The sequence below is a fragment of the Toxorhynchites rutilus genome, chromosome 2, assembly GCF_029784135.1.
Source record: "Toxorhynchites rutilus septentrionalis strain SRP chromosome 2, ASM2978413v1, whole genome shotgun sequence".
Classification (NCBI taxonomy): Eukaryota; Metazoa; Arthropoda; class Insecta; order Diptera; family Culicidae; genus Toxorhynchites; species Toxorhynchites rutilus.
In genome coordinates this window covers 119,525,130-119,549,736 of record NC_073745.1, presented here as the reverse complement: position 1 = coordinate 119,549,736, position 24,607 = coordinate 119,525,130, and the positions used below count along the sequence as shown (strand labels likewise).

At 39.1% G+C, this 24,607-nt stretch overlaps 1 protein-coding gene across 9 annotated transcripts in view; it reads left to right on the top strand.

Moving 5' to 3' along the window:
• Nucleotides 1–24,607, top strand: part of LOC129768148 (nyctalopin-like) — a 324,518-nt gene that overhangs the window by 285,957 nt on the left and 13,954 nt on the right. For 5 of the 9 annotated variants that reach the window (XM_055769594.1, XM_055769596.1, XM_055769595.1 and 2 more), the window contains one exon: nt 16,716–17,688. In XM_055769594.1, the coding sequence (XP_055625569.1) occupies nt 16,882–17,688 (807 nt within the window). In that variant the 5' untranslated portion in view covers nt 16,716–16,881. Of the gene's footprint in view, nt 1–13,515; nt 13,675–16,715; nt 17,689–24,607 lie in introns of all 9 variants that reach the window. The other 4 variants (XM_055769589.1, XM_055769591.1, XM_055769590.1 and 1 more) reach the window with 1 other exon arrangement.

The following is a 24,607-nucleotide window of genomic DNA, read 5'->3' as shown; positions in this document are numbered from 1 at the left end:
AGAATGATATTTCAATGAACTGAATAGAACTTATGTTTGATAGAATATAAATAAAAATTAAATTTGGAACTTTTATGTTGGTTGCTTCGTGAAATTTATATCAATATCCAATTGAAATTCGCATTGAGGCATGTAGCATAGTATTCCGTTGGGTTTAAAGAGAAAATGGAAACGGGTTGAGTGAACGCTCAGAAAGTAAGAAATATAAATGAAATTACCTTTTCCATTTCAAATATATTTTCTCTATGAAACAACAAAACTTTTTCTTTCTGGTGAGAAAACTTGATAATTGTATTCGATTCGATTCGATGATAATTATCTTATATTACACAGATGAGTTTTTTTTTCTTTATGTCATCCATACATAACACGGGACGCCTTGTTCAGGGCCACAGAGGGCGGCTTTCATCTCATTTCACTTAGGCACCATCTTTCTATCATTATCACTCGGTTATGGACATTGGTGGAATGAACAAACAATACCTAACAATCAGACAAAATGGCCCTTTCCAGGGCTACCAAATCACTATCGAAGAGTTTAATAATGTAATTTTTCAAACATATCCAAAATCAGCATGTAATAGCCTTACGGAATCCTACGTCAACTATGCGGACGTGTCTCGGACACAACCCTCCTGTGACTTTTTTATGTATATAGATTATTATGTAGTTTTATATCTTAAAGTTATAATAAAATAGCAGCTTGAAGTTGCTCTTGAAGTTTCAGAAGATGTTTAGTAACACTGAAAAATAGATTGTAGAAACTATGTTTGGAAATAGGGATTTAATTATAAAATTAAAAAAACGAGTTATTCTTTCACACACATTTCGGATAAAATATGTTGTTTTATTATGGGCCGACAATTACAGTGGACACTTCACGAATTGGTTTGTAATCATTAGCACCAATGGTTATATTTTAAAGCTAGTGTATTATGTATTCATGCAAACACAAAATAACGGGTGTTAAATAAAAAATGGGAATTTTTTCAATACCTTTCAGTAACTCAAATAAAGAGCGTAAAAATTTCTTTCTCCAAGAAAATTGCTTTTTGGGCTCCCTAGAAACAGTAGGCGTGTTTGGTTTTGCTAGTTTGAATTTAGTCAAAGCAAAGATGGCGTCGAAACAGCACGTGCTCCGCGAACTAAAGGGTGTGTCACATCAAATTGCATCACGGAAAAAACGCTGTAGAAATTCGCCCAGTAGACCGATCCTTTTGAAAATTTTAGACAGTAAAATAAAAACTATTGAACAACTTTTGGCATTTTCTTTTTATTCATACTTCGAGCCCAAGCCCGTATTCTCGCACCTTCCTCTTTACCCCGTCCATAAGGTTCTGTACAACGTCAGGTTGTAGTTTTTGACGTAGGACTACGTCTTTCATTTCTATACCGGGGTGTAAAATCAAAGTTTCGAAAACGAAAGCGTTACGCCGGAGACCGAGATTTTGAGTGTTAATAGCTCCTAAACAACTGAACGAAATGGTATGATAAACACTTCATTCGAAAGATAAAATGTCTACGCGTTCTATACTTGTTACTTTCTGATCCAAAAACTTGTTTCAATAGTCTTAAATTTGCTTTCAAAATAGGCTATTGAAATCACCAATCGGTATATAAGCGAGCGCCGCTCGGAAATCCACTCAGTTCTAATTGAACAGCGATTGGAGCATGTTGTCGCTGTTGTGGTGAAGCTCTTCATTTATCATGAAAGCGCGGATGAACGGTGTCACCAAGAGCCTGTTTGTGCACCTTAGGCCAGAAGGGAATCCATCAGGAGGAGAGTGATGCTACAAACGGTTCCCCGGGAAGATCTCGAAGCAGCCGCTACACACACACATACACGCACGGAATTCTTTCCGTTTGGATCGAGAAAGATCCGGGAAATAATCTGCCAGTTCCTCTAGGAATTTAAAAATACATTCATGTGAAAGAGTTTATTTGAATGTTTTCTATCCATGTAACACTGTGACCAAATATGTTTCAATCAAGTGCTATTAACAGATGGTTATCGAGTTAGCATTAACCACTGGTGGGCTTCCAGTATCGAGGAAAATGTGGAAATATCTAATCGTTACTGAAAATAATCTGCCAGTTCCTCCGGGAATTTAAAATTACATTCATATGAAAGAGTTTATTTTAATGTTTTCTATCCATGTAACACTGAGACCAAATACATTAGGTTTTATGGTTTTTCAATCAATCGCAATCAACAGGATAGCTTCTGAAGATTATTCTTCCCCATCAGTAGGATATTTCCGTATCCAATATTGGATGCATGAAACCTTGTGCCTCCAACGTGCCTCAGATTCAACTTCATACAAATGATCTCTAAATCAACGATAGTCCTACGTCACCCTTGCGGTTATACCATAGATATAAACCACTTCCTGTTTTTTGAACAGAAATCCATTTTCTCTTGAAGTCCGCCTCCGATTTCACAACTTTTGGGTTCTTCCGGAGGGCCTGCTTCATAATCGCCCAATATTTCTCTATTGGGCGAAGCTCCGGCGCGTTGGGCGGGTTCATTTCCTTTGGCACGAAGGTGACCCCGTTAGCTTCGTACCACTCCAACACGTCCTTTGAATAGTGGCACGAAGCGAGATCCGGCCAGAAGATGGTCGGGCCCTCGTGCTGCTTCAATAGTGGTAGTAAGCGCTTCTGTAGGCACTCCTTAAGGTAAACCTGCCCGTTTACCGTGCCGGTCATCACGAAGGGGGCGCTCCGCTTTCCGCAAGAGCAGATCGCTTGCCACACCATGTACTTTTTGGCAAACTTGGATAGTTCCTGCTTGCGATTCTCCTCCGGAACGCTGAATTTGTCCTCTGCGGAGAAGAACAACAGGCCCGGCAGCTGACGAAAGTCCGCTTTGACGTAGGTTTCGTCGTCCATTACCAGGCAATGCGGCTTCGTCAGCATTTCGGTGTACAGCTTCCGGGCTCGCGTCTTCCCCACCATGTTTGCCTTTCGTCGCGGTTAGGAGCCTTCTGAACCTTGTATGTACGCAGGCCCTCCCGCTGCTGCTCCGCTGGACGAATGAATTTGACAAATTCAGCTTATTGGCGACATCCCGGACCGAACTTCTCGGATCACGTCTAAACTGCTTAACTACGCGCTTGTGATCTTTTTCACTGACGGAGCATCCATTTTTGCCGTTCTTCACCTTCCGGTCGATGGTTAGGTTCTCGAAGTATCGTTTTAGTACTCTGCTGACCGTGGATTGGACGATTCCCAGCATCTTACCGATGTCCCGATGTTACAACTCCGGATTCTCGAAATGAGTGCACAGGATTAATTCATGACGCTCTTTTTCGTTCGACGACATTTTTCCAAATTTACGAAAAATTGACAGTGAAGCATGACCAACGTGATCTATACACTCTTATCTGATTATAAGCGGAAGCTGAAGATATAATTCCTAAAAATTAAATTTCTACAGCGTTTTTTCCGTGATGCAATTTGATGTGACACACCCTTTAGTGTATAAAAACAATTGGAGGGCCAAGGACACGAAGCAACTGACTACAAGAATCCGGAATTGTATCCGGAAAATGGACGTAAGTGCCGTACAACGTTCTTGTGAGAGCATCGCGACAAAGTTGCGTCGAACAGCAGACCACGGCCCTTACTCAACATTCACTGACATTTTTTTGAAGAAAATACATTTTTTTTATTTAAATCGTTTATTTTTACAGGCTCAGTTACATAGGTTTAAAGGAGCCGAACTCCTTACTGTATTGTTACTAGTATATATACATTTTTCCTTAATTCTAATGTTAATAATATAGGAAACCGATTACTCGCGGTCAACTCGAGTTTAGAAGGGTGACATATTTTCATCAGGAAAAGGAGGGGATATGAGGATATATTTACAATGATCACACTCACACTCTCAATCACACTCATCACACTCAATTCTTAAACCTATCTAATATCTAATATGTATTTACATTTCATCTTATTCTTAAGAAGGGATCCGATCTCTCACAAAGGAAAAGGAAAAGGAAAAACTAAGGGTATAAGGACAATCACACACGAAGATCGATAGCTTTAAGGAATACATATATTTGGGACATGTAATCAAGGGCTAACCGAGCCAACACGTCTCTCACCGGCACCATGGGCTGCCTTCCTCGGGCCCGAAGGGTGTCTTCTAAATTCGATCTGGCGACAAGATACAGCTCGCACGACCAAACAACGTGCTCGATGTCGTGGTAACCTTGGCCACAAACACAAAGATTCTTGTCGGCAAGATTAATACGAAAGAGTAGCGCATCTAACGAACAGTGATTGGACATGAGTCGAGAGAAGGTGCGAATAAAGTTCCGACTCAAGTCCAGACTTTTGAACCATGGTTTGAGGCTAATCTTAGGGATAATCGAGTGAAGCCACCGGCCCAATTTATCTTCGTTCCATTTGCGTTGCCAGTTAACTATGGTATTTTTGCGGACTAAAGAATAAAATTCATTGAAGGCGATTTGACGCTGATAAATATCGCCTTCAATTGCACCTACCTTTGCTATTGAGTCAGCCCTCTCATTACCCGGAATTGAGCAATGTGAAGGGACCCAGACAAAGGTAATGACATAACAGCGTCTGGATAAAGCACTCAAAATTTCTCGTATTCTCTCAAGGAAGTACGGCGAGTGCTTTTCCGGCCTCACTGAACGGATAGCTTCGACACAGCTAAGACTATTCGTTACAATGTAATAGTGTTCAACAGGTCGTGAGGCGACGCTGTCCAGCGACCAGTGTATCGCTGCCAATTCAGCAATATACACTGAGCAAGGATTCTGAAGACTGTGGGAGGTGCTAAAAAATTCGTTGAACACTCCAAATCCTGTGGACTCATTCATAGAGGACCCATCAGTAAAGTACATATTATCACAATTGATATCCCCATACTTTGCATCGAAGATCGTTGGAACGATTCTCGATCGAAGATAATCTGATGTTCCATGAATATCCTGCTTCATGGACAGATCAAAATGCACAGAGGAATTGATGTAGTCAGGAAAACAAACACGGTTGGGAATATACGAAGAAGGATCAACCTGCATGGAGACGAATTCATGATATGGACTCATGAACCCAGATTGAAAATTTAGCTCGATCAGCTGTTCAAAATTTCCGATCACCAATGGGTTCATAACCTTACACCGGATGAGGAACCGAAGAGATAATAAATTGAAGCGATCTTCTAGTGGGAGTACGCCTGCCAAAACCTCGAGACTCATGGTATGCGTTGAGGGCATACATCCCAACGCGATACGGAGACAAAGATACTGAATTCGCTCGAGTTTAATGAGGTGTGCTGATTGAAAACAGAAACTGCTATACTCCAGCACTGAGAGAATAGTTGTTCGATACAACATAATAAGATCTTCGGGATGGGCTCCCCACCAGGTGCCGGTAATTGTACGGAGAAAGTTTATTCTTTGTTGGCATTTTTTACTCAGATACCTAATATGGGCCCCCAAGCACTTTTGGAGTCGAACCAGACCCCAAGATACTTGAATGACATAGCATGAGTGATCGGTTTACCCAAAAGTTGAAGCTTTGGTTTTTTTTTTTTTTTATTTCTGTATTATAGTGACTTTCAACACATTTGGCTGGTTCGTCACTTTTACCTTCCATTTCGGAAGAATGTCGGGAGTGAGAATTGAACTCGTGACCCTTAGCGTGAGAGGTATGGATGTTACCGCTACGCCAGATCGCCTCCAGCTTTGGTTTTGCTGGTTTATGCTTCCTAGAAAAAACCACCATCTCTGTTTTCTCCGTGGAGAATTCGATCCCTAGCCCAATGGCCCAGGTTGGAAAATTGTTCAAAGTATCTTGTAAGGGTTCTTGCAGGTCGGATTCGTTTGATCCTACGACGGACACCACTCCATCATCTGCAAGTTGTCTTAGGCTGCAATTTTGTGTAAGGCAATTGTCAATGTCGCTTACGTAGAAGTTGTACAAAAGGGGGCTTAAACATGAGCCCTGGGGGAGTCCCATGTAAGAGACCCGACTTACTGCCGGATCTCCTTGAGAAAAGTTCAAATGTTTCTCACAAAGCAAGTTATATAACATATTATTCAATAGAGGCGGTAGACCCCGAGAGTGTAATTTGTCTGACAAAACCTCTATTGAAACAGAATCGAAGGCCCCCTTTATGTCCAAGAATACTGAAGTCATTTGTTTTTTTTCGGCGTAAGCCATTTGAATTTCTGAAGAAAGCAACGCAAGACAATCATTCGTCCCCTTGCCCCTGCGAAACCCATATTGTGTATCTGAGAGTAGGCCATTCGTTTCAACCCATCGATCAAGGCGAAACAAGATCATTTTCTCCAACAATTTCCGTATACAAGACAGCATTGCTATTGGGCGGTACGAATTGAAGTCCGAGGCGGGTTTTCCGGGTTTTTGAATAGCTATAATGCGCACTTGTCTCCAATCATCTGGAACAATATTATGCTCCAGAAACCGATTGAATAAATTCAACAAGCGATGTTTCGCCACATCAGGGAGGTTTTTCAGCAAGTTGAACTTAATTCTATCCGATCCCGGAGCTGAATTGTTACATTAAAGGAGAGCAAGAGAGAATTCTACCATCGAAAACTCGGAATCAAGATCGCACCTATCTTGTGGTATATCTCGAATAATTCTTTGCACTGGAGCGGAATCGGGACAAACCTTTCGTGCAAAATTAAAAATCCATCGATGTGAATATTCCTCGCTTTCATTGGATGAAGAGCGATTTCTCATGTTTCGAGCCACTTTCCATAATTTTTTCATTGACGTTTCTCGTGACAAACCTCCCACGAAATTTCGCCAATAAGCACGTTTTTTCCCTTTGATCAAGTTTTTAAATTGATTTTCAAGGTCCAAATACGTTTGAAAATTCTCAATGGTTCCACGTTTCCGAAAAGCTTTAAATGCATTCGATTTATCTCCATAAAGCTTGGAACACTGGCCATCCCACCATGGATTGGGAGGCCTTCGACGAATAGTGGAACCTGGGATGGGTTTCGTTTGAGCGCGAACCGCGCTGTCATAGATCAAACGAGAAATGAAGTTATACTCCTCCAATGGAGGCAAACCATCTCTGGAATTGATGGCTAGAGCAATCGCGTCCGCATATTTTTTCCAGTCAATGTGTCTTGTGAGGTCGTATGCAATGTTTATTGATTCAGAAGAATTCAACCCATTGGTGATAGAAATTTTGATTGGCAAGTGGTCACTACCGTTGGGATCCTGGATTACATTCCACTTGCAATCTAACGATAGTGAATTCGAGCAAAGCGAGAGGTCAAGAGCACTTGGGTTGGCAGGAGGTTTAGGTACACGTGTTGTTTCCCCAGTGTTTAAAACGGTCATATTGAAGCTGTTACAAAGGTTATCAACGATGAACGATTGTGTCGTACTGTTCCCCCCAGGCAGTTCCGTGAGAGTTGAAGTCTCCCAAGATCAATCGTGGCTCAGGAAGGAGTGAGCACATCAAACAAGTTGCTTGCGGCTAACCGCAGCTCTCGGAGGCCAATACAAGCTGACTATACAGAGGTCTTTGCCTCTGATGTTTGCATGACAAGCAACAGCTGCAATCCCCCAGTGGGTGGAAGGTCAATTCTAAAAAACGAGTGACACTTATTGATCCCCAATAGTACCCCTCCGTATCTGTCATCGCGGTCCAAGCGTATTATACTAAAATCGTGGAAAAAGAGATCATTTTGAAAAGAGAGCCAGGTTTCGGACAGAGCAAAAACATCACAATTGAGTTTATGAATTAGAAATTTCAATGTATCCAATTTAGGCATAAGACTACGACAATTCCACTGTAAAACAGTGATATCTCCGACCTCTCTATTTAAATTAGACATCAAGAGAGATAATCATTGCAAGGAGGGGCTATGCTTGCATCAATTGCTGCAAAATTGTCTTTAATACTGGAAGCATTGCGGTGACAATGGTTCTGATGGAGTCGGAAACATTAAAACACGTGAAGATTTGATCCACAAGGTCAGATAACTTTATAAATCCCGATTGGGAAGTTGAACTTGACGGAAAAACAGGGACATTTGGGGTTTTTGATGTTCCATCGAATGCTGGGTCGTTCGAAGGTGAATCATTCCCACGGAAGCCAGGAGGAACCTGATTTTGCTTGTCCGCTGCACTCGTTTTTTTTAGGCAAACTAACAGGGGGTATCTATTTATCAGCGTCAAATCGCCTTCAATGAATTTTATTCTTTAGTCCGTAAAAATACCATCGCTAATTGGCAACGCAAATGGAACGAAGATGAATTGGGCCGGTGGCTCTACTCAATTATCCCTAAGGTTAGCTTCAAACCATGGTTCAAAAGTCTGGACTTGAGTCGAGACTTTATTCGCACCTTCTCCCGACTCATGTCCAACCACTGTTCGTTAGACGCGCTACTCTTTCGTATTAATCTTGCCGACAGCAATCTTTGTGTTTGTGGCCACGGTTACCACGACATCGAGCACGTTGTTTGGTCGTGCGAGTTGTATCTTGTCGCCAGATCGAATTTAGAAAACTCCCTCAGGGCTAGAGGAAGACAGCCCAATGTGCCGGTGAGAGATGTGTTGGCTCGGTTAGACCTTGATTACATGTCCCAAATCTATATTTTCCTTAAAGCTATCGATGTTCGTGTGTGATTATCCTTATATCCTTATATCCTTTGCGTGCAATTGGTCCCCTTGCTACAAACAGTAGAATAAGTTGAAATGTAAATAAACAATAGATATACGAATAGATTTAAGAATTGAGTGTGTGAGATTATCATTATTGTAACAATTTCCTTATATCCCATCCTTTTCCTGAACAAATATGTCACCCTACTAAACTCGAGTAGACCGCGAGTAATCGATTTTCTACCTTACTTACCTTAGATTTAGAAAATGTTTATGTATAGTAATAAAAATATAATTAAGAATTCGGCTCCTTTAAACTTATGTAACTGAGCCTGTAAAAATAAACGAATTTAATAAAAAAAAAAAAACAGGGGGTATCACCGGAGGGACTTGTCCTTGAACTTTGGGAGTGGTCACATTTTTGCGCCGGGAATTCCCTTGAGAAATAAACGGCGTGCCCCCGTTAGCTGTATCCGCTTCCATTCCGTCAACTGGCAACGTAGCGAAGACATTGTGTGTATTGATTGGTTGTTGTTCTTGAGCCAGTGGAGAAGCGCCCTTCAAAATTTATGCGAAAGTGCGTTTAGAGCGTTCCCACAAAGAGCGCTTCTGTTTCTCCCAGCGAGTCTTGTATGTTTCACAAGCTGAGAGCACGTGTGGGGATCCCCCGCAATATGGACACTTATGCTCAGTCGCACTGCAGGATTTCCCCTCATGTTGTTCTCCGCAAGTGGCACATCGTTCTTTATTGGCACAATAAGCAGCCGTGTGACCAACTGACTTGCACTTTAGACAAGTCATTGGCTTTGGAATAAAAAGTCGCACGGCTAACCTCAATTTATCTACCATCACGTAGTCAGGGAGAGCTGAACCAGCGAAGGAGACTCGAAACGAGTTGGACGGCGTAAATTTAGATTCATTCCCTTCATGGGAGACTGTTCCGAGCTGGCGGCAACCCAAGATCTTAACAGTCGTCGAGGGCAGTTTTTTAAAACGGCCAGTACCTTCACTCGTAATGTATTCACACGTCAAGCCCGTTTCGGTTATCACACCCTCAATTTCGACTATGTGAGAGGGAATGTAAACCCGATACTCAATTGTAAAATGCTGATTGACAACAATCTTGTTTGCGTCTTTCCGGTCAGTCACGACAACTCGCAATTTGTTTGGTCTAACCTTCGAAATTTCCGAAACGGAGGTATACCTTGCCAGATCTTTCGCGATCTGCATGACTCTCAATGCTTTTCCATTAGGCTTAGGCCTGAAGAAAACAACCCAGGGACCACACGCGGGGTGGGAATAACAGGGGAGGAAGGCGAGGACGGGGATTGAGAGGGATCAGGGACAGTAGGGTGGTAAGGTGAAGGTTGAGAAGGAGCGAGGAGAACAGAGGGAGAAGACGAGGATGAAGGTAAGGTGGGATCGTTAAGGGCAGATGGGAGATTTGCTAGTTTTTTGGAGGGAGGCTTGGTAGGGTTAGCTGATTCGTCCCCAGAAGAAGTATCTTCCGTATTTGGTACGCGTTTGAGTGACTTTTTTTATCACTTAGGAGGGAACTAGAGTCAGAGACCTCCATATCCGAAGGTCCCCCACTCTCTGCCATTTTAAAATTTGCACTTATATTCTAAGTATTTTTTGTTTTTTAAACAATATTTCACAATAAAATAATTCACAAAAACAAAAAAAAAACTTATAATTAATAAATATTTTCTCTGAGTATATTTAATCTTATTCACCTATGAACGCACTCCAGTACAGATGAACGGGAGTGCGCTGAAAGCTCGTTGGTGGTGAGAATGTGCTTACGACACCACTACACACAGCTGTCGGTAAAAGCTTACCCGCACTGGTACTGTTGGCACGATGATTCGGCGAAAACTCCAATGTCGGCGAAGCAGTGACAAAATAAAAACCAATCCTTGGTTTTCCGATGATAAAAGCCTCTATCCACTTTCATTCAGGGTACTCCACTCACTATCCAGATAGCGAAATGAACTCTTCAGCGGCAAAAAAAGTCACAGGAGGGTTGTGTCCGAAACACGACCGCATAGTTGACGTAGGATTCCGTTAGGCTATCTGTTGATTTTGGATATGTTTGAAGAATTCCATCGTTAAACTCTTTGATAATGATTTGGTGGTCCTGAAAAAGGCTTTGTTTTGTTTGGTTATTGGGTCATGTTGTTCACTCCACCAGTCTTTACCGAGTGATGATGGATTACCGAGAAGGATGGTAAACAGTCGTTGTATGGTGCGTATCAGATGAAAGATACCGATGTGGAACGAGATATGATGAAAATCGCCCTCTGTGATCCTAGACGAGATGCCTCCAGTCTTATGTATGGATGAAATAAAGAAAAAAAACTCACCAATGAAATATAAGATAATTACCAATACCCGACACAATTACAAATGAAAATTGAAAATGAACTTGGCCACACCATGGTTTTTGTTTATGAAAATTGAAATAAATCGTTTCATATTTCAAGTCATTTTTAACACAACTGCTACCATATACAATTTTGCACTTACACTTGTGCTAAAAATTTCACAATACACGATCGGTCATTGATATGAAATTTCACGAAGCAACCAACATTAAAGTTCCAAAATTAAATTTTATTTGCTAGAATTAATCGTATCACTCACCTTACTTGCAATATAAAAATGCCCCCGACTTGCATATATTTCCAAGGCCGATTTCCCCCGGGCACCTTGATTTTGGTGTCTCTGTTAGGGAACACTTTTCGGTGGGAACAAAAACTCCCCCTACTTTCATGTATTTACAATGCCGATTCCCCAGGCAGCTTGGTTTTGATGTCTCTGTTAGGGACCAGCCGCATGTGTCGTTAATTTCGACCAATCAGAGGTGGGTATTTCCGTTAGGATAGGGGTCGAGATTTTTCAATTGTTCGATAGTTAGTTTCAATGTATATATTATTTTCTTCAACATAAAAAATTGTTATGGAGTGCCGAAATCGATTGACGCAAAGATTTCATCAATCCATCATAAAATGACTGAGCAAAAAGCGTATGAAATTGGACAATTTACACGATGTGCCCGATTTTCAATTTGTACCCCAATATGTTCCCGAAAGACGTAATCCTACGTCAAAACAACAATCACGCGGTAACCGATAACGAAACTTAGACACGACTTTCCTTCGTCTGGTTACTTCGGGCAATCGGCGAAGAATCAGACAGAAAATACATTATGTTATTAATCAAAAATACTGAAATCGATGAAAAAAAATAATTTTATGTGATTGAAAAAATTCTTATTTTTTTATTTAACACCCGTTATATTGAGATTATGTATTACATTTCAAAAAATTGGAATTGCTCATCAAAATAATATCCAAAGCTATTTTTCATGTCAAAACTAAATTCAAGGAGATATATTATTCTGAGTGTAAAATACTCTAATAACAAGCATCACTGAGAAAAATCTCCTTGAATTTAGTTTTAACATGAAAAAGTTGTTGTTGGGAAAGCTATTAATTATTGGAATTGAGCTACAAACACTGACATCAATTAGGAGTTTAAAAAAAGACTGTTTAGAGCATTTTTTCCCAATGAATAAGGAATGTTTTCTGTCAGTCAAATAGGGATATGGTGAAGAACGACGCGCTTCATTGAGTACCATATTGTATCATGAACATGCAAGACAACTTTCTTAAACATACGAGAATACATAATAAAAATAAAATAAAATAAATGAAGCATATAGAGTTGCAATTTTAACAAACGGCTGGCGAGAAATAGACTTTATTCAGAGGAGGAGATGATCGCAGACTATTTTTCAGATTTGGATAAATCCTATTATTCGGAAGAAAACTAGAATGGCGTTCAACGAAGTGTGTGAGTCTAAACACAATGTTGAAAAATTAAAAAGTTTTACCCCAAACAATTAGGTAGTTTTATTTTTGTGCGGTCTTTTCAAAACGACCCTCGTACAGCTAAAAGTTCTCGATCGTAATAATAGTGAGTTGTTTACAAGTACTTCAACTCATATTTGACATTTTAAATTTGACAGATATGACTAAAAACTACTACTGGCACCACCTACGAAAAAACTTCGGGTTTTTATTTGTACACCTGATACATTCAATTCTCATTCACAAATTCTGATAAATTTGTCTCTGATATCAGACTCTAAAACCTATTTAACTTCCATTTTGACTCGAAAAACAAATGCAAATTCAAAGTACAAAATCCATAATTATTATTCCAGATTAAGATTCCAGATCTATGTCGCAAATATCAGATCAATCACGAAGAGCGAGCTGAACAGCTAAAGTGTGTTTAAAATGTTGAAACCACCAGAAGCCCGGTCTCATCAAACATCATCAGCATCGGTTGCGTATTTTGAAGCATATCTTTAAAACATATTGTCCCGTTCTTGTGTAGCTTGTTTACGATGCCGAGTTGTGTGCAGAGAAACCCCGCGTTTCTATTATAGACAACTTTTTTTGTGTTGATTCTTTCATAGTGCCTTTTCACGAAGGCTGTAGCGTAATGATGAGAATACCTTCAATAGTAGTTTTCCCGTCTACCACATGCTTGATATTTAACTGCCGTTCTAGAGCAGCTTTGCAAAACCGAACGCGGTGCGGTAACTTGTGGACTTCGGTGTGAAAATTATCAAAATATCGGGGTATCTTTTTGACGGGTTTTAACAAATTGTGAAAGCTTTCGTCTTCATTGGTCTGACAGGAATTTTAGAACATTTTTCGTTAAAATCCAATCACCAAAAGCCGTCATCATCTGTCGTATGGTACAATGTTTGCTTAGCTCCCCGTCGTCATTGTTCAATTGTTTGTTTATTTATCTTCTTCCAATTTTGTCAGACATCGTCTGTTCGCATTTTTCCTCTTTTCTTTTCAGGACTATAATGAAAATTCTTTCCCCATAAGAGCTTCCTGGACCGGTTCGTCGACAAAAAAAAGCAAACCGTCTACCAGCAGGCATCCTAATTAAATTCATCCCTCTTGTTTTCCACTGATTCAAACATTGCAACGCCAAAAGGAACTTTTTTATGGAAGGGTAAGAACTCGCAGATCGATGATGCCGGAATGCTAAGCCGTCCCAAACCCCCGTTTGAAAAGACACACATTCCCATTCACAAGTGACTGATTTTTACCACGGTTGATTGGCATCAAATACTGCTGCACTGACTCTGCCGTCACCGGCAGTAACCCAAAAGGGGAAGTCAATCACCACTGCCACCCACCTTTTTTGGTTCCACTTTGGATTGGAAGATTTTGGCTGCCTTTGTTCTGCCTTGCACTCTCGGGGGGAGACTTGAAAGAGACTTCAAATCCTGATCGAATAACACATATAAGTAAGGGACGAGATGAAGCTGGTCTCGTAAATTATGTATTTGTCACACATTTGTTGACTTTGTCAGTCAATAGTGCAATACGTTCGGATGTTAGGCGATGCGTTCACCAATGGGGGACGAAAAGTTAGGCTTTTCCTTTGTTTTTATCGTTTCATTTTGGATCCTTTTAATTATTGTGAGGCGATTGCCTATTTGACTAGATTGAAAGTAATGGCGATGAACTGATGAATTTTTCTGTAAGCCGCAAAATCGTTTTGTCCCCAAAATCATATCCAAATACAGGTCGGACTCGATTATCCGGAGAATTTTATTTTTATTTTTCGGAATTTTTGAATAATTTGTATATAATTCCATATTGAATAGCTAATATGGGTATCAAATGAAAGGGCTTGACTAGTACAATACAGTTATTTATGAAAAATGCAAATCCAAAATGGCCGCCACCACAAGATGGCGCCGTACATATTTTTCACAACCCCATCAATATGGGTATCAAATGAAAGGGCTTGACTAGTAGAATACAGTTATTTATGAAAAATTCAAATCCAAGATGGCGGCCACTACAAAATGGCGGACTACATATTTTCTCAGAACCGCATCAAAATGAATATCAAATGAAAGGGATTGACCAGTAGAACACAGTTATTTATGAAAAAAGCAAATCCAAAATGGCCGCCACCACAAGATGGCGCCATATATATTTTTTTTTCATAACCCCATTGATATGGGTATCAAATTAAAGTGCTCGACTGGTAGAACACAGTAGATAATGAAAAATCAAAGTCCAAGATGGCCGCAGTTCACAAATATACAACTATATTTTAATGGTTTCATTCAGCTTGACCTGTTTGTATGTGTGTTTGAGCGTTTGTAGGATTGTCCCACCTTAATTGAAATTTGACCCCGTTTCTGATCACTGATTGATCTGAAATTTGGAACATACATTTAATTCTACTGCCATCATAAAACTGCGTATTCTATGATCTTGAAAAATTCAATTTGACCACCGGTAAAAAATAGCTGAAGCCTGAATGAACAACATAAATTCGAAAAGATCGCCGCCACAAAATGGTCGACTAATTCATCGGAATATTTTCATGTTGTACTGTATTCTATTAGTCAAATAATTTCATTTGATACCAATATTGACAATATTGAGGGGATTGCGAATAATACATAGTCAACCATTTTGTGGCGGCGATCTTTTCGAATTTATGTTGTTCATAAGAATATACTACATATTCTCCAAGTCAAGCCGTTCAGCTATTTTTTACCGGTTGCCAAATTGAATTTTTCAAGATCATGGAATACGCAGTTTTATGATGGCAGTAGAATTAAATGTATGTTCCAAATTTCATATCAATCAGTGATCAGAAACGGGGTCAAATTTCAATTAATATGGGACAATCCTACAAATACTCAAGCATACATACAAACAGGGCAAGCTGAATGAAACCATTGAAAAGTAATTTGATTTGATTTTTCATGATCTACTGTGTTCTACCAGTTGAGCACTTCCATTTGATAGCCATATTGATGGGGTTTTGAGAAAATCCGCCATTTTTTAGAGGTCGCCATCTTGGATTTGCATTTTTCATAAATGACTGTGTTCTACTTGTCAAGCCTTTTCATTTGATACCCATATTGAAGGGGTTCTGAGAAAATCCGCCATTTTGTACCGGCCGCCATCTTGGATTTCCAAGATCATGAAATATGCAGTTTTATAATGACACCAGAGATAAAGATGTGTTCCAAATTTCAGATCAAACGGTCAACAGGAAGGGGGTTAAATTTTTATTAATGTGGTACAGCACTACAGACAATGTTACAAAGTTTCAAAGTCGCAAACATATAAACGGGTCCAAGCTAGATAATACCGTTTAATAAATAAGTGCAAATCATAATTATATTACGTTTACGGAGAGAAAATTATTTTTGTTTTATGACTCGATTATCCGGAGGATTTGATTATCCGGAGTGAAAAAAAAATCAATACTCCGGATAATCGAGTCCGACCTGTACTTATTTTTTTCAGAACTTTGTTGAATTTTTTATGACAATGAACGCGTTATATTTATTTTTGAACAGTTTCAATGTGTCAAAACCACATGTAACTTTTAAAAATATGCAACCGCTCCATCCACCGGAATTGTATGGATGAATAGAGTTTCAGAGAAAGTATAAACCAATGAATGTTTGAAAGTTTGGAGTGAACTGACAACTCATGAAAATCATTCGTCATCTCCGTTATTCGAATGTTTCCACAAATGGGACATACTTGAAGTGAAATTTCTAATTTTCTTTATCATCAAATTAAATTAATGTTTCAAGATCTGCTCGAGAGATTCCCTGATTTCCGTTAGACAGAAATGTTTTTTTATCAATGCATAACTAATTGGAAAGTACCATATTTTCAAATCGAACACATTTGTAAGAAATATACCGATAAAATTATCTCCCAAACACCGATATAGCGCCATAACGAACTTTAGTTTATGTGCACTATCTATATAACCTCACCCTTAACCAGAGAAAAAGAAAAAAAAGGTAACCCTCGCTTTGCGCCTAATAGGTTTAATAAAATTAGCGATTTTATACGGTGTTCGGACTCGCCAGCGATTCCACCGCCACCTTATCATATCTCAATAATCAACAGTCACATAAAAAAATCACCCCAAAACGATACAATCTTTCACTCCAATACTGATTTGCCACTCCGTCTTTCAACACGCTTTCGTTTCAGATGTCTTTCAAATCAGCCGCGTTTAATTGAATCCAACGCTCGACAACGCTTCAAACGAACCTTCCCACCCCCACGAAAAGCAACACAACAACAACAAGCGGCGGACTCTCTCTCGCTTATCTCCACCACACGGCAAACGAAGGAGGGAGATAACGTGACACAAACCATGACAGCACCGCTGACAGCCATCTGTCCCTCCCGGCGGGTCGTCGCCGCCGTCTTGATGGTGCTGCTGATCTGCATACCGGAGCGGATAATTGGATTCTGTCCGTCGCTGTGTACCTGCGAGGCCGATCGCAACCTCCGGACGTCGTGTATCAACGCATCCCTCGAAGTGGTCCCCATTCAGCTGAACCCGGATGTGCGACACATCAATCTCAGCTCGAACGCAATTACCAATGTGCACTTTACCCTCGGGTTCTACTACCAGCTGGAGGTGCTGGACATCTCCCACAATCGGCTCGATACGCTCGGATCGAGAAACTTCGAGGCCCAGGAGAAGCTGCGGGTGCTCGATCTTAGCAGTAACGTACTGACGGCCCTGCTGAAGGACAGCTTCCGGGGCTTGGCACGGCTGGGAACACTCCGATTGAACGATAATCGGATAGAGAAAATTCATCCCACGGCCTTCCACGGGCTGTCAAGTCTAACCGAGCTGGATCTGAGCGACAATCAGATCGTCAGTTTCGAGGATGACGTCTTCAAACCGCTGCCAGCGCTCGAACGACTCTCACTTGAGAATAATCAAATCCTTGAGGTGCCCTATGATAGCAACTTGGAACATTTACGCTCGCTACGGCACTTGGAGCTTTCCGTGAATCTGGTTGAGTTTATTGCGAACGACAGCTTCGAGGCCCTCCGGGAACTACGGACGCTCAATTTAGCCGGGAATGTGCTGACGGAGCTGGATCTGGGTGTGTTCAATGGACTGAGCGCGCTGCAGCATCTGGATATGGCCGATAACAATCTAACGGTAAGTGAAAACTTTGATCCTTATTCGTTCAGTTATATATTAAACTTATGTACAAAAAGACTGAGTACATATGACGATACAAATCGTGTAGGTATGATTAAATAAAATATACATTGTGTAAAGAGCAATCGATCAATCGATCAAAAAACAGCAATTTTTGACCCGACCCTCTCATTTTTTTTCAAACTTGGTACTTATAATGGTAACTAGCTAAAATCACAATTTTCATTGTCATGTGACCAATTCAAATTACGACTGATTTTTGAAAAGGGCGTATTCAAAATCATTGATCTTTCCTAAGAAAAATCGTATCTCAAAATCCAGACGCCTATTGAAATATGATGTTTAACAAAGTAGTTGGAAAATCAATGTCAAATCAATCAAAATCAATTAGGAAAAATAATATTTTAAATACACTGTTCAAAAATCTAACTTAAAAATTAAATGTAATATTAAAAACTTTTATATTTCAAATTTTATGTATATTTTTATTAGAAACCCCTTCTAATTCCATGTCGGAACTACCAAAATGGAGCCATGAATTTTTAGAAATTTGTGAAATCGTGACTATTAACAAAACGGAAAAACATGAAAAATAGAATCTTCATGCGCTTTAACAATAAAAACCATATATAACGTTTTATCGTAGGACCAATAAAAATGTTGAGATACCAATTGTTTTGAGATATAAACTTTTTTAATATTAAATTAAATTTATGAGTAAGCTTTTTTTAAAGGAACATTTAAACTATTTTTTTCCTAAATAGTTCTTTGATTATTCAAGCATTTGGATTTTGAGTCACGATTTTTTGAATGAAAGATCAATGATTTTGAATACGGCTTTTCAAAAATCAGCCGTAATTTAAATTGGTCATATAACGATGATAATTGAGGTGATTTGAGGTAGTTTCCATCATAAGTACATAGTTTCAAAAAATCGGAGAGGGTCGGGTTAGCGGCCGGCCGATTTGGCATGGAATTGAATCTAGCACGATATTTTATTATCAGAAATCATATATTGTGCAATTTCATTGCACAACTTCTTATACTGTGCAATAATAACTAAAGCTAAAAATACACGCCGAATTAAATAGATGATGAAACAATTCACGTTTTCACTAAAGAAAACCTTTTTTCTGAATCATAAAGCGACAACCAGGTCAGCGACAGAATGTATTGAACAATCTCATAAAATAGGACAATATAAAATATTTAGAAAATCGTGGGTTTGGCACATACAACCAAATTTGTATCATACATTGTTTATTGATAATTTTATCAAGTGTACCATCCGATAACATTTCTGTTGTTTTTATTGTCAGATAACAAACATATATATAGCCAATCCACGACAAACCGATATTTGAATGTTCTGGTTCTCAGATTTCCGTGAAAAGTGGTAGATTTGTTCCTTATCGCAAAATATTAGACCAGCATTTTTTATTTTTCCAATAGGGTGCCTATTTCCATTTTAGAGTGGCCCGAAAAATCCATTTTATGCCTTTTTTAGAAAATTCATAAGTTTTAAACTACCGAATGAATCGGCCATTAACCTTTTATAAGGCTGTGGATATTAGACAGAAATCGACATCACATACATAATCATCGCATGAGGAAGAACACATATTTACCTTTGATAAAAAAAAAGACTATTGAGACAGTTGAAAAAATTGTGGCAATTTCGATGTGACGACAAGGAGCATGATGACTTCTCCATACATTTGTTCTGCTGATTTGTGTTCTTTCCCGAACAGAGCTGTCAATAACGAGCAACGAAGGGGAAATCGTAAGATTTAAAGTCTCCGTAAATAAAGGAGAGGATAGAGGCGAATGAACTGCAAAGTTTAAAGCCTCTTAAAAACAAAGAAAGAAGAAGAAGGAAAGGAAGAAGAATGAAGGGGAATGTTTGCCTAGAGCAGGGGTTTTCAAATGGTGCTCCGCGGGAAATTTGTGCTCCGCGAAGTTATAGCAAATACTCCCTCTTGAAAACCCACCTCGAAAAAAAGAAATCTTCAATTCAATTTCACTGAGAATATAGAAATTTACTTTGTTTTCTCCGGGTTAGATGTCGTGTAACTGATACGCGTAACCAAAATAGAGTTGTTCTCAGTTGAGTAATGTCATAATAGATAGAATTTGTTTTTTTGATGAAAAAATCCCGGTGCTCCGTTACATATTTTTGCTATAAAAAGTGCTCTACCATAAAAAAATTCTGAAAACCCCTGGCCTAGAGTATGAACAGTGTATCTCGCTGAGGCAAACTTTCAGTCTCGTTCTGAACATCGCTTGTTCTTCCTTGTTTTGAGTCATCACATGCCTTCGTTTCGGGTTGAGCTGTGGACGCGACCAAGTTATTCATTCGCTGATGTCTCTGGCATTGCAGTCATTGCATCAAACTTTAAGGTTCTGAGCTACACAATTGTGTGGAAAATCATTAAGCTAGGCTATCGTCGGCTCATGTTCTGGAATTTGGTCTGTGATTTGGTTTCGCATGGCGGTAGCAAAACTCTCTCCACCAAGGATGGCAGCTAAGCTAATCTAGACCGGTAATATCAACAGAAAGGGCTTCTGTTGAAAGAAGCGCAAAACGGAGATAAGTGTGTGTATATTTAGTTGCTTCAAGTTATCGGAATATGGATATTCATGTGCGTACGTGCGTGTTTCTTACCCGTACGTAAAAATAGTGCGGAAGGGAAATATTTGCGTTAGGGTATTAGTAATGAATCTCTGCTGAGGCAAATATTGCTTTTTTTTTCCAAACAGTTGACATTGTTTGCAGGCTCAAGGTTGTGCGCCAAAGAATTATTTGGGGAATACCAAGCATCTTAAATGTCGTGCTGGAATGTTATAAGTTATTTGGGTTCGCGTGCCAGTCGCAAAACTACTTTCAACTATGATTTTATTTGCGCTAATCTTGATCTTGATGAAACAGTGCTACTAGGTTTTTGAGATTAACAGAAAATGTTTATTCCATTTATTTAGTTACCAAGAAAGTAAATGTTGTTCAGGAAATTTGTATGTGATTTGGCTTCGCTTGCCAGTAGCAAAACTTTCTCCACTAAGGATGATATTTTCGCTTATCTTGAGCATGAAAAAGTAATGTAACTTTTTTCGAGGCCAGTAATATTACCAGAAGCGTTTCTATTTAGAACTAGCTGACCCGACAAACTCCGTCCCACATCTTCGTTCTCTTACTAAGTGAACGTTAGTGAGTCCAATCACTGAACTCTTCATTGATTGATTACCCTTTGATCCTTTACAATTTCGTTTTACTATAAATTGTTTAGTACTTCTACAAAAATTCGTCCTTAAAATATAAAATTATTTTCAGACACAATTCTCGTACAAGATTCTTCAAGTATTTGGAAATAACATGTTTCTCCGTTTCATGGAATACATGTTTGATACAGAGAATATTACAAAATAAAGACAGCTCAAATCGGATCATTCGGCACACCAACACATTTGGCCTTCCATTTTTGTTTATATAGATAGAAGATATAGGAACGCGTTATTCCGTCTGAAAATCTTTTTCCACTTTCGAACAAAAATCTATTTCTTTCTATTTTTTTCGAGAAATGGACTAACAACGCTTAGCTAATTGTAGAACATATGGGAATTCAATTTTCCGATTTTTCTCTCCGCTATATTGATCTACGGGAAGAGACGAATACAACGAAATATAGATGACTCAAATTGAACCATTCCTTCCTCGGGTTTTGCGCTTACCAACACATTTGGCCTTCCATTTTTATTTATAGATATAAAATATGGAAATGCATTATTTCGCCTGAAAATCCATGTCCACTTATGAACAAAGATCAATTTCGATAGCGCAAATATCGAATGGACTAACAACGCTTATTATGATGTAATTTTCGAACATGTGGGAATTCAATTTTCCGATTAGATCAATATCTACGGGAAGAGACGAATACAACAAAATACAGGAGGCTAAAATCGAACTATCCCTTCTTCGGGTTTTCCGTTTACCAACAGATTTTGCCTTACATTTTTATTTATATAGATAATGCAAAATGATTAGAAGTGTTTATAATTCTAGTAGCTTCAATCCACCGATGTATGGCTTTGTATGCATGTCTAGAGGTTCGATTCCACTGAGGCAATACTAAATAACATATAGCATTATATTTGTTACTTGCAAGTATTGCAATTGTTGTTGTTACCATGCGGTGCCAAAATTATATTGATGTAGTTATGAGATGTGGAATAACGGTGCTGGTACAACAAGTATATAATCGACTGTAGCTGAATCTATGTCAATTGCGAAAAAGGCCACCGGAATAGCGTTCGAGGTAAATTTTAAATGCATTGACATGAAACAAATTGCGACATACGATCAGCTAGTGTATTGTTCTACGAGGGCAAGAATGAATCATCAATCAATTATCGTCAACTGATTCTACAATACAAAAAACCATTTCAGGGCGATCAAACCATTCTACTAAACAGTTATTTCTAGAATTTCACATCATTTTAAAGTAATATCCGAAGTTATTACCAAGCGACTTATATGAAATAACAGCGTAGTTCTAAGTCAACAATGCGGTCGGAGCTTGGACACAACCTCCTATAATTTTTTAAACTTGGTACTCATGATGGAAGCTATACAAAATCACAATTTTGATTATCATATGACCAATTAAAATCAGAACTGATTTTTTAAAAGCTTGAATACTTGAATACTGAATACTTTCAAAAAATCGCAACTAAAAATTCAGTTGTCTGATTAAAATATGATGTTTGACGAACTTGTTGAAAAATCGATGAACTATTAAGGAAAAATGGCATTTAAATCCGAATTTAATTTTTAAATTTGGCATGGAAATCTCACCTAAGTACTAATGTAAATGACGCAAGTAATACTGCGTTGAGACGGCGAAGTTCCTCTAGGAACGTTAGTGCCATTTAAGAAGAAGCATTTCAAATACATTGTTCAAAAATCTTACTCAAAAATTTATTCAAATATTAAAAACATTTATATCCCTCTTCGATATTTTTTGTATAGAGCAAGTCCACCTCAATCAGCAAAAAAACAGTAAATTTTGACGCGACATTCTTCGATTTTATTGAAACTTAGTACATATGATGGGAGCTACCCAAAATCACAGTTTTCATTATCATATTTGTTCAATTTCAATCGCGACAGATTATTTATAAGTGCATATGCGTTTCCAATTTCTTATATTTGTTTGAACGTAAGGTCTATGATTTTGAATACGCTCTTTTAAAAAATTAGTCATAATTTGAAAGGGTCATATGGAAATGAAAATTGTGATTTATGGTAGTTTTGATCATAAGTTCCATGTTTCAGAAAAAAACGGAGAAAGTCGGGTTAGCGACCGCCAAATTTGACGTGGAATTGCTCCATAGTGGCTTCACAGTACGGACCGGCAGCACCGATGGAACGAAGATATCTGTTTTTGGAGCGAGAAGACTAATTCCTGTTAACGACCCAGAGCTTTTTTTCACGAATTTGGGAAGCGACAATGGCTATAATGGATTTTCAGGTGGAATGAATGAATGAAAAAAAAAACTTTTCTATATCAAATGTATATATTTTATGTTTCCACTTTTTTTGTAAGTGGGGAAAATATCTTATACGAAAATTGCGTTTGAAGAAAATTTTATATTGTAATTATATGCATTAGTAGAAACATCAGGCAATTTATATAAAAACTAGCTGACCCGGCAAATGTTGTTCTGCCATATAAATTATTTCCAGTGAATATTTGAAACATATAAAGGGTGTGTCTCATCAAATTGCATCACGGAAAAAACGCTGTAGAAATTCGCCCAGTAGACCGATCCTTTTGAAAATTTTAGACAGTAAAATAAAAACTATTAAACAACTTTTGGCATTTTCTTTTTATTCATACTTCGAGCCCAAGCCCGTATGCTCGCACCTTCCTCTTTACCCCGTCCATAAGATTCTGTACAACGTCAGGTTGTAGTTTTTTTTTTTTTTTGAACAGAAATCCATTTTCTCTTGAGGTTCGCCTCCGATTTGACAACTTTTGGGTTCTTCCGGAGGGCCTGCTTCATAATCGCCCAATATTTCTCTATTGGGCGAAGCTCCGGCGCGTTGGGCGGGTTCATTTCCTTTGGCACGAAGGTGACCCCGTTGGCTTCGTACCACTCCAACACGTCCTTTGAATAGTGGCACGAAGCGAGATCCGGCCAGAAGATGGTCGGGCCCTCGTGCTGCTTCAATAGTGGTAGTAAGCGCTTCTGTAGGTACTCATTAAGGTGAACCTGCCCGTTTACCGTGCCGGTCATCACCAAGGGGGCGCTCCGCTTTCCACAAGAACAGATCGCTTGCCACACCATGTACTTTTTGGCAAACTTGGATAGTTTCTGCTTGCGAATCTCCTCCGGACCGCTGAATTTGTCCTCTGCGGAGAAGAACAACAGGCCCGGCAGCTGACGAAAGTCCGCTTTGACGTAGGTTTCTTCGTCCATTACCAGGCAATGCGGCTTCGTCAGCATTTCGGTGTACAGCTTCCGGGCTCGCATCTTCCCCACCATATTTTGCCTTTCGTCGCGGTTAGGAGCCTTCTGAACTAGAGGTGTGCAAATCAGCTCATCATGATGAACAGCTCTGATCATATCAGCTCATCTAAATGAGCTGTTCTTTATGAACAGCTCTTCAGCTCAGTTGTCCGTGCCGACTTTCAATTTGGGTCCCAAACTCGATAGCCACGAAGCCAGTTTGAAAATGTTAAAATTCAAATGAAATTTTTCACACCATATTATTAATTACTTGAAACACGTATTCCAGACTATTATTTACAACAGACTCGGCGAGTACAACATTTCCGACATTTTTACTGAGGCTTTACATTACAATAGAAAGTTTTCTTCAAAAAAAAAAAAATCTCATGAGATTTTTGCACCG